Source organism: Atractosteus spatula, chromosome 8 (genome assembly GCF_055471065.1).
Source record: "Atractosteus spatula isolate fAtrSpa1 chromosome 8, fAtrSpa1.hap1, whole genome shotgun sequence".
Lineage (NCBI taxonomy): Eukaryota > Metazoa > Chordata > Actinopteri > Semionotiformes > Lepisosteidae > Atractosteus > Atractosteus spatula.
This window is the reverse complement of record NC_142713.1, coordinates 10,881,578-10,896,022: the sequence shown is the minus strand read 5'-3', so window position 1 is coordinate 10,896,022 and position 14,445 is coordinate 10,881,578. Positions and strand designations below refer to the sequence as shown.

The window sequence follows — 14,445 nt, the reverse complement described above, 5'->3', positions numbered from 1 at the left end:
CTACTTGTGTCCTCTGGTTTCACTGTAGATAATGAAGAAGTTTACTTGGTTGACTTTTTTGGTGTCTTTGAGGGTTTTAAATACTTGTATCAGATCCCCAGTTAGTTCTCTGTTTAAAGGCTAAACTAAAAATGTTTGAAAGGACATTGTTTTAAAACACAGTATTTTACAAGTTGTTCCCCTCTGGATTGATTCCAGAGCTGCAATATACAGTATTTTTATTATTCCAATTCACAAAGTGATAGTTGTAAATTTGATAAATAAATGTAAATATGATCATAAAGGTAGTATCATGAAACCAACCTAAATCATTCTTGCAACATGTGCACTCACATGCTATTGAAAAGACATGACATGGGTTCGTTCATTATGCTGACAGACATTTGAAAACAGGGCTGACCAACCCTGGGGTGTAACCATCACCAACTTGCAGAATGTGTGGCAACCGCTAGAAACAATACAAGTTGTACAGATTCGCGACAGCTCGAATTCAGAACCTGGACAAACATGTGACTTTTCACTAACTTGTCTCTGAAGCTACTGCTGACGCGTGGGTTGTTGCCATCTGGAGTTCCTGATGCAGTGGAACAGGCAGTGCTGACATGATCACGCAGATGGATTATAATAATGTGTCCATCTTGGAGAGGTCTCCCAGGTCGTGGCATATTACCATGAACTGTACTTGGACATAAAGTCTTGCCAGGTTAAAAATAGGTGGCTTTTAATGCTTCATGCATGGAATGACAGTGTGCTGACTAAGTAAACCCACCAACTTACCAAAGACACAGAGGTGCTTTATCATCTCCTGATAAAACCAGGAACATTGTTCCTTTTTTCTGTTTAGATTTTTGATGCGTTAGAAGCACCTCATGGCATGCATCCTCTCAATTAATGTCTATTTTGTTGTTGTTTTTCATTCAACAGTCAAAGTCACTTACTGCAAGCGTATCACAGTCATGAATCTAAAAAATTGTAAACATTCAAGCAATATTCAAAATCTGTATATAAACCTTTAGATACAGTGCATACATATACAGTAGACATATATTTTTCTAAAAAAACACATTCATAGAGCAATATTTTTGTTTTAATGCTCTGTGTGAATTCTCTGACTTTCTGTTTGACTTTCTGATTCTGGTGGACTTTCATTCAAAACAGAGGATATGAATAAGGGATGAATACTCAGTTTGGGATGGTGTAATTAGTGGAGTTCCGGATAGATCTGTACTAGGTCCAGCGCTATTCTTAATTTATATCAATGATCTAGAATTCCAGAATAGTTAGTAAACTAGATACATCTGCAGATGATTCCAATTTAGGATGAACAAACACTGTAGAATCTGCAAATTAAACTAAAAATGATATACATACAATCCAAGTAAAGTTTATTCTATGCTGAAAAGAGAAGAAAAGAGACACAATGTTTCGGCTGTGAGGCCTTCTTCAGGGGAAAATAAACCTTTTAAAATAAACTTTTACTTGATCCTGACGCAGCTACCTGAACTACATAAAAATCAAGACTGCTAACATATAGCTGATGAAGTGGACAAATGCTGGGTATTGCATGCAAATATTAAAAGCAAATTCTGAATTAAAAAAATTGAAACAATGAGCTAGAAGTGGCTACTAAAAGAATGAAAATGCCTTTTTTTAAAGTATGTTGACATGTAATTTACATTTTGCAGACTATATGGAAGCAATATAAAAAACAAATTAAATGTTATATTATACTGACAAAAGTGTTTATTTTGACATGTTATTTACATATTCCAGACAATGTGGGGAAAAAAATTAAAAACAAAATGCTAGGATATATACTGTAGAGAAAAAAGTAGAATTTATTGCTATGTTTGAACTGTATTATGCACTGCCTGTAGCAAGGCCTCATTTGGAATATCATGTCTAGAGAAAAGCAACTGGATACATTCAGGGGGATTAATTCAATATTCTACACTGACAAACTAAAGGAACTAAACTGTACCAGAGATTTTCAGATTCAAGCCAGGACTTTGATTAGTCGACTTAAAGACATTCACTTTCTTCTAGTAAAGTCACAACATGGTAGCTTTTAAGTCATTGTCCCACTGAAAGGTAATTTTTCATCCCATTTTTACTAAAAGTAATGGTTGGAATATATAATGAAATAGATTTGGTGTATTTCAAAAACACACTTTACAGTATGGCAAAATGTACAATTTTAAAATAGAAATACAGTACTTTGCTAAGCATGATATGAGTACTACAGGCTTTGTGTCTGAAGTAAGTTCTGAGGAACAACAAAGTGCTGCATCAGATTTCCCCTCCACCTATCACAGTATGTGTGGGTTTGTTAAAATAGTTTTTAATTAATTAGCGAAAGTCCAGGTAAATTAGGACAATTAATTAATTTTATGCAAAGGTACAATTAAAGGTTTATTCCATGCTGAAAAGAGATGAAAAGAAACACAACATTTTGGCTGTGAAGCCTTCTTCGGGTGGGAACTTAAACAAATTAATTTTATTATTTATATTGAAATGATGCCTTACTGTAATACAGTAGCAGTAAGCAAATGCTTAAAGTTCAGTTCACATATTATTTTGTTTCATTAGTAGCGATTAGAAAGCGCAGAATAAGTAAACATGATGCAAATGATCTATGAGCTATTACTAAAGCACAACATTAACCCATGCTGGAATGCCTTTGAAATACACTTGATTAAGAAAATAAATACTTAATTCAGCACTAATAGATGCAGATCTAAAGTCACATTGATTGTATATCATTATTCGTAACAAAACATCAAATTTCTTCACCACATTAATTGATTTGTAATGTCAACAAATGTCACTGCGATGCCACTGACAGCAAAAACTACATTATTTTTGTTAGCTTGCTTATACAGTAGCTCAGATTGGAATTCAGTAAGGGTGCTGAGGACTTGTTTGCAAAGGTAAGCAGTGGTAGCTGTTTTGGTAACAATGTAAGGCTTGTGAGGTATTGCTGAACTGAAATGATCTAAATGGGTGAATTTCAAACACAACTCCTAATCATACAGTAGAGAGGAACAGTAAATTGGATATTTCATGCTGAGCACAGGTGCTTGTTCCACCATGGCTTATTCAGACTCTGAGACTCTTCTCTGCTTTTGCAGCTGTCAGTCCTCATTGTGTTGCGCCAGCCACACATTACATTCAAACACATGAAAACACAAATATCTGTCAGCTGGGAAAGACTAACAATAGGGGGCAAGGAGACGGCACATGTGTCACTTTGATAGATAACACCAAAGCAGGGCCTTCAAGTGAATTATTTTACAGATTTAATAAAACCCCTCCTAACAATAACAAGAGGGCACGTTTGAGACAGGGGGAGAGAGAAAAAGAAAGATAGAAAAATTGCTTGACAACCAGAGGGGTTGTATGGGGAAGTGATGATATCAGTCTGTGGCTGTGTGCATCTGTCAGCAACGCCTCAATGAGACATGCTTCTTTGTTAAGCTCTACAATGCGCTGCCTATAGGACTCATGAGGGGAAGCAATTAAGCAGTAAGACAATTGTACAGTATGTTTATAGTCAGGGACTGAATCTGCAGGGCATATGAGGAACCCCAAAATATGAAAACCTTGACTTGGTGGGAATTCTTAGCATTATTTTCTGCTTTTTTTAAGTGTGGTATTAAATAAAAAATTGTGTGGTATTAAATATCCAATGCATAATTACACACAAAACAGTCAGTTTCTATGAATTTTAAATGTGTCCCATAACTTTATGCCAGTGGTATTATCAGGACTGACTTTGTCATTTATCTAGAGAAGTGCAGATTAAGTTTAAAATACTTTGCTGTTTTCAGCATCCATAACCACTTTTCATATCAATACAGGATTCTTCCGCAAATAAAAATGCACATCAATTTGAAAGGATACTTTCTGTTTCACAATACATCATTTGATGTTGCCTAATAAGAGTATGTCTAAAGTCATTCGTCAATCAGCAGAGTCACCTGGCAGTTGTGTTAGCAGAATACGTAGAGTAATAATTAATGCATTGTACTGTAGATGATGCTTTTATCTGAAGCAGGTTACCTTCTAAACACCCAGGAATGGTAAAATGCTTTTTATAATGATATTATAAGTATATGTAATGCTTACTTAGTGTGAAGTGAGTTGACATGACATGATGTATAGAATACTACAGTACATGCATTAAGTTACATCAATATCATCTAATTAACTAGACAAATAAAAAAGTATTTTGGTACACCTAAAAGTGTTAAAAAAGGTATGTATTAAATAATTTGAGAAATTCAGGAAGAAGGAAAGCACTTTACAGAAAGATTAAAAAGAACAAAATCCAATAAAAGAAATAGTTGAGACAGAACTTTGTAAAGAATGGAGGCAAGCCTTTCAGAAATAATATATTTTAAACTTTATAAAAGGGAGTAATAGTTAGGGCTTTGGACCCATAGCTGGAAGAGTGTGGGCTCAAATGTCGGGAGGAGACACTGCTGCTATATCATTGAGCTTCAGGATGCAGTGCTATTATATTGTTACAAATTATCAGGAAAATATCAGATCAGGAAAATAGAGCAGTTAAATAAAAAGGACCTGAGCGCTAGATACTAACTGAGACACGTGAGTTTTGGCAAATGGGTTCTTTATATTCTCTTGCACAGCTCTGGCAGAAGAGTAATGAGAGTCGGTAATGAGAGAGAAATGAAAGTCAAACTTGGACATATATATATATTTTTAAGCATCAAACACCACAAAAATAAACAACAGAAAACCTTAAACAAAAACACTTTTATACAAAACTATGCCTCTTAGAGGCCTATGTACTACAGTACATGTACTGTACTACAGACCTAGAAAGCCAGAATGCTAGTCTTTGTATGAAGCCCTATACACACTTCAACAGGCCAAAAAGATAACAAAACCCTGCAACAAAAACAAACATTTTCTTTATTGAAAATTCAATAGGACAGCAAGCTCTCTAAAACAAGGTTCAAATTATTTAGCCGCATCTGGTCTCTAAGGCTGATCAAAAGGTTGTCTTGCATTGGACAAGCTTAGAGGAAAAGGAGTTTACTCTGCTTCCCCCTCTACTTTATACAGTTTTTCCTTCCTTCCTCCTGTCTGCTATCTTTGTCTTTTTATGCTCTACTTCTGTGAAGGGTCTGATGATTTATCATGAAGTTAGTTAACCTGAGTAAACTCAAAAGTCCCCTTTGATCATGTTTGTTTACCTCTCAACCCACCTACACCTAGGCAAACACCTCAAATGAAATTCATTATTCTTATTCACTAGTATTAAAGATTGTATGTGCAAAACCTAGATTGTAACAATATACATAAAGTATCATAATAGATCAATGTTCAAGGCCTTTTGGCATTCTTCCAAGAGTGATACATATATAATATTATTAATAAGACTCTTTCAAAGGCAATAATAGATGAATGAAATGTGGAGCCCTTGAGCTCCAGGGTATCTTCCTTCTCAGTGGGCCTCGGGCTGGTGGAGCAGGAGTGGTTGCCAGGAGATGCTACAGTTCCTTGGTAGGAGGCCATCTGGTCCAGGTGGAGTAACCAGACAGCCTCGCAGGGGCAGGCACACTCCCTAGTGTATTCCACTACCCTGTGGGCTTTTTGAAGGAGAGGAGCCAACTGAGGGCAGCAGGGCCTATCAGAGGCCAGACACCTTTTAATGAAGCATGTCTGCTCACATTGAACTAATTTGGTCATATAACCTCCAGCTGACATGAAAATGCCAGAGTTCTGAGCAGATCGGTGAGATGGAACAACAACTTACACAAAATACTTTTTCCAATAATAGAGCAGTGTTAGCATCCCTCTAAATAGAGACCCCCCAATATAGCAGCTTCTGAAGGAGAATGACTACTGTATATAAATGAAGGCATTGGAGAAACCTTATTCTCTTTGCCTGATAATACTGAATGTATATTGCAAGACAAAATAATTTTGTCTTGAGTTACGTACTGAAGATAATAATAATAATAATTGCTTACACTTATACAGTATAGCACTTTTCTGGACACTCCACTCAAAGCACTTTGCAGGTAATAGGGACTCCCCCCCACCACCACCAATGTGCAGCATCCACCTGGATGATGCGACGGCAGCCATAGTGTGCCAGAACACTCACCCCACATCAGCTATCAGTGGGGAGGAGAGCAGAGTAATGAAGCCAGTTCATAGATGGGGATTATTAGGAGGCCATGATTGGTAAGGGTCAATGGGAAACTTGGCCAGGGCGCCAGGGTTACACCCCTACTCTTTGCGAGAAACACCCTGGGATTTTTAATGACCACAGAGAGTCAGGACCTCGGTTTTACGTCTCATCTGAAGGACGGTGCCTTTTTACAGTATAGTGTCCCCATCACTATACTGGGGCATTAAGACCCACATAAACCACAGGATCAGCTCCCCCTGCTGGCCTCACTAACACCTCTTCCAGCAGCAACCAAGTTTTTCCCAGGAGGTCTCTCATCCAGGTACTGACCTGCTTAGCTTCAGGGGGTTGCCAGTTATGAGTTGCAGTGTGATATGGCTGCTGGCCATAAGATTTAATGGCTTAAGATTTAATACTTTGAAGTGAATTAATTTATTTTTGATAAAGCCATCTGACAAGTCTCAGAAAAAAAAATGTTTTTAAGCATGCTCTGGAAAAGCCAGCTTGCTTTTCAATTAAAAACATTTCCAAAATGATAGAGCATCCTCTAATTCCAATATATAATAATTCCAATACAACCAAGTATTCCAATGCAATTCCAAAGGCAGAATCTTTATTGAAACCTTTGTGTTCTACAGAATGCGAGAATTGTCACCCAGGCCCTGGTTAAAGTCAAGGAACTTTTCAAATTTAGCTTGAAACAGCATTCACATTCCCTCATTATGCAGTAGGGTAATATTAAAACATCAGCAAGAGGCACACAAGAATCTATTTAACAAAAGAGGTGGGAGTTGTCAACAGCATCTAAATTACAAAACAAGATTTCCCACATTCTCCTAAATTGCACTGCACAGGTGGATAGGTTTAAGGACGGTTAAATGGGAAATGCATTTCATTAAAATCTGAAATATAGACCTTTTCAATGAATTTTAAGTGACTTAAAAGCTTATAATAGATATGTCTTATCTGAAATGTGATATGGATCAAGCAAATTGCCTATAACACAGTTTTAAATCGGTCTCACTTTTCTAACAACATTAATCACTGTCACCTCTTTCAATAGGCAGCCGGCACTTGTTTCACAATTGCCTTAATGTAAAAATAATACGTTTAAAAGCACCTTTACAAATATAATTTCATAACAGTCTACAGAAAAAGTAAAAAAAAAACAGTTACAATTATGAGAACAGTAACAAAATTAACACAAAGAAACAGAAGGAATGAAATGAGGTAGAGGTTCAAGGGGGCAGGCACAGACATCAATTAAATAAAAGTCTTCTTGGAGAAGAAGGTTTTGATTCTGTGTTTGAAAGCACACAGGGAAATCTGACTTTCTAATATCCTTAGGGATAGAATTCCAGATAGGAGACCAGAACAAAGGTTGCAAGGTGGGGAGTAGGAAGATTATCACAGCTCAGATGTCAAACAGCTAATGAGTTACCAAGAAATATAGTCTTATATAGTAGGTGAGAGTTTTGAAGTACAGTAGACATGAAACCAAACAGAAAGGACTCCAGTACAGGATCACTTGCACGTGTCCTCGTCAAACTTCTGGCTGCTGAATTCTGGACATGCTGAATTTGGTTCAGAGTCAATGTAGATACCACAGCAAATAGAGCATTGCAGCAATCAGTTGTAGAGAAGATGATCTTATTGATCACCTTTTCAGCTATAATCAGACCCAAAATGGGATGTAGTGTGTTAGATTTCTGAGATGGAAGAGTGATATTTTTACAATATTTGGACACGTGAGTATCATCAGCATAGAATGACAAATCAGACCATGTGATCTTAATAGCAGACCAAGTAGGAACATGTAAATGCTGAATTGCAAGAGGCCCCGTATCAAGCCCTATTAATAGCGTATATTAGAGGAAGACTTACAGTCCCTAATTTCAGAACTGAAATCTTCAACAGAGAAATAGGGGTTAGTAAAGTAAGTGTTGGTAACGTAAAAGGTGGCCCACTCAAGAGCAATAAGAAGCTCAAAACTGGAAAGTAAGATGTCATTGTTAACAGTGTCAAAAGCAGCACTGAGATCTAGCAGAATAAGGATAGATGGGGGATTGGAATCAGAAGCCATTCGAAGATCGTTAGTGACTTTAACCAGTTGCTGTGCTGTGTAAGTGACTGAAACCAGTTAAGGAATTGTTCAAAGAGGTTATTTGCAAAGAAATTGTTATTTAATTAAACTGCAACAGCACATTCTAAAATATTAGCAATAAAAGGTAGGTTTGTCTATAGGGCAAAAACTGCTTAGGTTGTCCAGAGCCATATTTGGTTCTTTTGTTGTCTTTGTGCATGCCCTGTATAAAATTGCTGTTATATTCATAATATCAATACAAAGTTAACAAAACTTTAGCACATACTATTCACCAGACATTGGATAAGTATTGAAAGCAGACACCATACAGAAAATTAAGCAAAAGCAGAACAATCTTGTTAAGCACTTAACACATCATTGTCAAATATTACTTTGAAGTAGTATCTGTCATAATTAAAAGTGTTCAAGGGCTGGCATGTGGTAATCACCTAATTCAAGTTTCAAAATCATCAAAGCCATTGAAAAAGTCAACACAGTTGTCATCTTCATGGTCAAAAGTAATGTTTGAGCCAAAGCACACAAGTGCTAACATTAATGTATTATTGATGTAATGTTAATAATGGCTAACATTCTTTTAAAAGAAGAATATCTGCAGTAGCACTATTTTGTGGGATTATGGTACAAGTTACTCAGCCTTACTGTCAAAACTCATACCCTGTTTCTTTGTGGAAATGATTGGCGGCTAGCAACCAAGCAAGATAAGTGAGCTAATTACCTCACATTTGTAACTTTTCTTACATACTATGTTTTACTTATATTTTATAAAGTACTGTAATGTATTGATTCAGCTTATCTTTCTACATGAACAGTGGAAAAATTCTTCATTGTATTTTTGTAAGAGCAAGAGTTCATTGTGGTATTCCGAGGTAGTGCTCTTTACAAACATACTGTTAATCTAACAGTTGCTAAATGCAGAAGTCATATTTAATGATACATATTAAATAAAACATACCCCTAGTTAACCTTAATTCTCTTTGCAAAACAATTCTAAACACTCCCATATTCCACAAATGTAGTTGCTTGTTTACCACAGAGTGTAAAATACCAAAAGAACAATTATATTTTCTTTTTTATGGGCAGTTTTTTCCCCTGACTGGAGTGGGGCTTAATGAAAGATAATAAAGAGGAGCATACAGAAGATCCAGTAAAGAGATAATCAGCATTGGTTTGGAGATTAAGGCTTTAATGGAGCAATAAAGAACACTTGAAGCTAAAGTGAATGATGGGCAAAGCAAGGGTCTTTTGCTTTAGCATCATTAAGTGGCAGCTCAATGGATTTCAAAATGCAATGCGAATATGTTTCAAAGGAGCGCAGAGATTTGAAGCTAACTGCCTCTGATGCAGTAGGATGTTACATGACACAGTATTATTGAAAACAGTTTGTTCCCTTCAGGGTGGCCAGAACTTTTTTTCCTGTTGTCGTAGCTCTTTTATTTCTTTAAGAAATTGAAAAAGGAAAAAAAAATACCACCTTACCCAGAACACAATAAGTTTGGCTTTTACAGGAGAAAAAGCTGAGCACTACTTGTGGAGATGTATTTTTCCCGATCTTTTAAAACCAAAATAATCCTCAGCTGGTGCTCGTTATTTACTGAAATTGTACTGTACCTCTTTTTTTTTCAACCATTAAGCCCACTCCTTTGACTTCTTCAGGAGGAAAAGACCTGCACATCAAAAATAAAAAAAAATCTCACAGCCGGTGACTAATCTTCCATCCAAAAGACACAGAATGGTATTACTTTCTCAAGTAACATTTTAGCATATTATGGAATGTAATGGTGTGCATACTGTATATCAACAGAAAAAATGTCTAAAAAGGTCAGTGATTGTGGAATTAGTCATTTACATTCTTAAGATCTTAGCATCAAGCAAGAGAGATAGAGCTGAATGAGTAGGACAATTTGACTGACAGTTTTGATCTTCTAGGCTGCAGTATTAAACCATCCATTAGGTGATTGTAATCAGCTAAACTGTTTTAAAGTGTCTGACCTGAGCTGAGATCAAAACTAGAGCATTGCACTGAAGCTCTGATGGACTGGTTCATTGAATGGGAGCTCTGCATGTCTGGCCTGCTGGAGACATTATTTGATGGTCATATAGAATAATCGTTGTATAACAAATTTGCATGTGTTTCAAGTAACTGTATTAGTGTATATTTTTATGATTGAATTCATATATAGTGCCTTGAAATGTATTCAGACCCTTGTACAGTTTTCACTAAAGCTTGCAGTCATGACACTTTGATGTAGCAAGTACAGTAATATTTGTTGTATAATCAACCTGCTCCACTGAAATTCTAAAAGAAAACTGGAGAGGTCATGATTGCAAAAGTATTCAAATCCTTTACTGTGGCAAACCTACATTTATTTAGGTGCACAAAATTAACGCAACAAGGCTCTTAATTAGCTGAGCAGTCTTTGTCTGTGCGCAATAATATTGGATCAAATGATTTCAGAATAAAGTCTGTAAAGTCCTTCAGTCAAGTAGTTAATTTCAAGCAAGGATTTAACTACGAAAACTAACCTTGAGCTGTCCAAACCAAGAAAAGGGTATTAAAACTTAACGACAGTGAATAACCCTTTGAGTATGGTCAAATCAAACATTAAGAAGTGTAAAACGGTGTAGGTGTATTTGGAAATGGATGGAGCAAATTACAGGCACATCTTAGAGGAGACCTGCTTCAGTCTGCTAAAGTTCTAAACCTGGGACAAAAATTCATCTTTCATCTGGAGAATGAGACAAAACACAAGGCCAAAGCTAAACTGGAGTGCCTTAAAATGACAAAACTGCATGTCGTCGAGTGGCCCAGTCAAATTACTGACTTAAATCTTATTGGGAATCTGTGTAAATATTTCAATACTGCTGTCCATAAGTAATCCTCTAGCAACTTGAGAGAACTTCAGAGAAATTTGACAAGAAGAAAGGGCAAAAATTGCACAAAGCCTGTGTGAAAAAGTTGATAGAGACTTATTCAGAAAGATTTGTGGCTGTAAACACCAACAAACCTGCTTTCACCAAATATTGGGTCTCGATACTTATACAATCAACATATTTCAGTATTTGCTTCCTTTTAGCTTTTGCTGATAATTTTTTGTAACTTATCTTACCCTTAGTAGTCCTCAGTTTTAGCTTTTAGGCTTTGAATAAAATATTCTGTTTTAACAATGTGTATGCATGACTGCACAGAACAAAGGACCCAGAAATACATTTTCTCTGTCCACGATGACCTCTTTAATTTCTGTTCACCTCTCCCTTCATTTCTACAGCAACCCCATAGCATTGTACAGCGGCGCCTCTTAGAGGGAAACGTGACGAGGCTGAGGGGGGAGAGCAGAGACTTGTCCACCAGGGTGCGCTCCCCACTGGCAGAGGAGAAGGAGGACAGGGGAGCAGCAGAAACAAGAACATCCACAGAGGAGAAAGAGTCTCCAGAGGAGGGAGAGATAAAAGAGGTAGACGCAGCAGAGGAGACAGGCACAAAGGAGGAGAAACGGGAGAGAGAAATGTTGGAAAACACAAGGAAGGAGGAGGGACAGACGACAGAAGATAAATCCAAATCCTTAGAGGCACTGGTTGTCTGCTGCAAGGTACAGAACTAGGAGGCTCTCAGGTTCTGGGGTAGCAAAACTTTTTATAACTAAGTATAAATACTCACCTATGATGTTTTAAAACTATTACAATCAGGCGTGTTGCTACTGAAATAAATCAATAGAATGTACGGAGTCACTGCCCTGACCTGCCAGGGTCAGAGCAGAATTTCATAGACAATACATTGAAAATTATTGAAAAACAATGTTAGTTTCTCTATATTATTTCTTAATGGAATGTACTTTTGTCACTTTTCAGGTGGATTTTCTCCAAGATTATATTTTTATATTTATAATTATACACAATACTTTATTTTAGGAAAACAATTCATAGAATGATTGTAGCTATTTTTTCCTTATTTGATTAATTAAATTAGATGGTTTGATTAGATACAGTAGTTTCACTTGATTTCAACAAGTGAAAGGGCTACTTCTGAAGCCAGATGATTATTATTGCCAGGTAGATCTTTTGCTCCATGTTTTCTATTAATCTCTCCGTTTCTGAATACGTTAAAGTGACTATCCAAGATCAAAGATGCCAAAGTCTTGTGGGTCTATTGGATATTGGATACAGGCCAATGTCTATAAAATCACAAGTAGGTTTAAATAATGTTATTTAGCGACGTTGGCAGTTTTATGCCAATAGGAGAACTGAAACATAAACAAAGGTGAGTTTAATATTAATTAGTGCGTTTATTCATTTGGCAGACATTTTATCCAAAGCCACTTACAATCACATCTGGTCAAGATACAAAGGGTGCATACTGTATAACATGAGCTAAATGGAGCATTTCAGATATACCGTATTACGATTCAGTGCACATCATAAAGATCAATGTTAGTAAAAGAGAACCACTAAGATATTATAATATTGTGCCAACTTTGTATGTTTACTTACTCATGCAATGTTATTTCACTATTTAACTACTGTCACAGTAGCAGTTAGCTTTGTCAGTCACTGAAACTATTGTAGGACAAGGTATTAGGCAGCTCTTCTATTGCTTTCTCCTATCCCCACATTCTTAGTAATGGAGGCCATCAGATAATTTAATGGCTTCTCGCCTGCAGGTACTGTGGGAGTAAGAGAGCTGGTTTCAAAAAATACCCCTTAAAACATGCTTGGGGAGAAGATTCTGAAATAGTCCTTTAATTTCATTTTATTGATTCTAAAGGTCTTGTGATAATATATAGTCAGAGGCTGTGGTTCTATTGGTCTGACATTTCCATTCCACTCACATGCATCTCAACCTCATTATCACAGAGATGATAAATATGCACAGACTCAATCCATAGTCTCTGCTGGGCTGAAATGGACCTGCAGTGTGATGAGGCTCTGTTTCATAAGCTGAATTCATAGACAAATATTGCTTATTTATGAGGCCTTTGGTAATTGTTTTACAGAAAATACAGTTTAGGTAATCCATACCCCAAGTGTGTTGGGCTGCACACACATTAATTCTGACCTAGAAGATTAGTGACTAGTTTATTTGATTATGCAATTTTCATTGACTTTAAAAATCCAAAGAGAATTCAGCATTTACATGTGCATTTATCACTCTTCATGTACATTGTGGAAGAATTGTCATTTCAAAAGAAACTGCAATTGGGTGGCCTGGTGATTTGACAGGACTGTTTCCTCGGAGTTCACGTGTCCTCAGATTCTGGACAGGGGTTCCTTCTGTGTGTGGAGTTTCCTCTGACCTTTCAAAGACATGTCCCTGTGTATCTGACTATAGACTAGTGTCCCATCCAGGGTACAGTTCTGCCTTCTTTCTTATGCTTCTATTCAATAGGCTCAATAGTTGCCACAGACCTTCCTTATGTTAAAAATATTTTCTTCTTTCCTATAAAGCCTTGCATATTCCTTATTTTGTCTTATGACCTTTATGCCTTTGGGGCCTTATTTTAACTTGGGACTCATTTAGCATGTGATACAGTACAGAGAGTACTGGTTCTTTTATACTAACATTGATCTTTATGATGTGCACTGAATCGTGATACAGTATATCTGAAATGCTCCGTTTAGCTACTGTTATACAGTACGTACCCTTTGTATCTTGCCCAGATGTGACTGTAAGTAGCTTTGAATAAAAACATCTACCAAATGGAAAGAAATGTAATCAAATAAAAATAAAATATTATTTTGGCTTTCTGTTCCATCATGCAAGAGGCTGTGAGCTGTGGCCAAACCTTTGGTTAGCTTTTCTTAGTGAACACAGCTTAATAATTAAAAAGAGCATCAGAAAGATTGGCTGTTAAACTATATATCCATCTACAGTACATTAAACATCACATTTATTGAGTAGGATTGCATCTTTCCTAAAAACTAAATCAAAAACTTTATAATACTAAATTGAAAATCAGATAATTCCTGTTACAGTATGTATTAGTCTAGATTGGCAGATTGTGTGTACTGTAAATTGGGGCCCAGTTCCTCCCTCTGTGTGTCTGTTTTGTGAATTTTAATAAGGAATAGAGGTGTGTAGATGAAAACTGTTCCCCTTTCCAAATGGGCCATTTGCAGAAAAATTTAGGGAAGCCTTATTATATTAGCTAAGGTACAGAATGAGCTACTGTATTTGTTTATA

General features: G+C 36.5%; 1 protein-coding gene across 1 annotated transcript in view; it reads left to right on the top strand.

The window, feature by feature from the left end:
* The window catches only part of nrip2 (nuclear receptor interacting protein 2), a 49,229-nt gene that overhangs the window by 14,757 nt on the left and 20,027 nt on the right, over window positions 1-14,445 (top strand). The window contains exon 2 of the mRNA XM_088923924.1: window positions 11,537-11,857. Within this exon, the coding sequence (XP_088780050.1) occupies window positions 11,537-11,857 (321 nt within the window). The remainder of the gene's footprint in view (window positions 1-11,536; window positions 11,858-14,445) is intronic.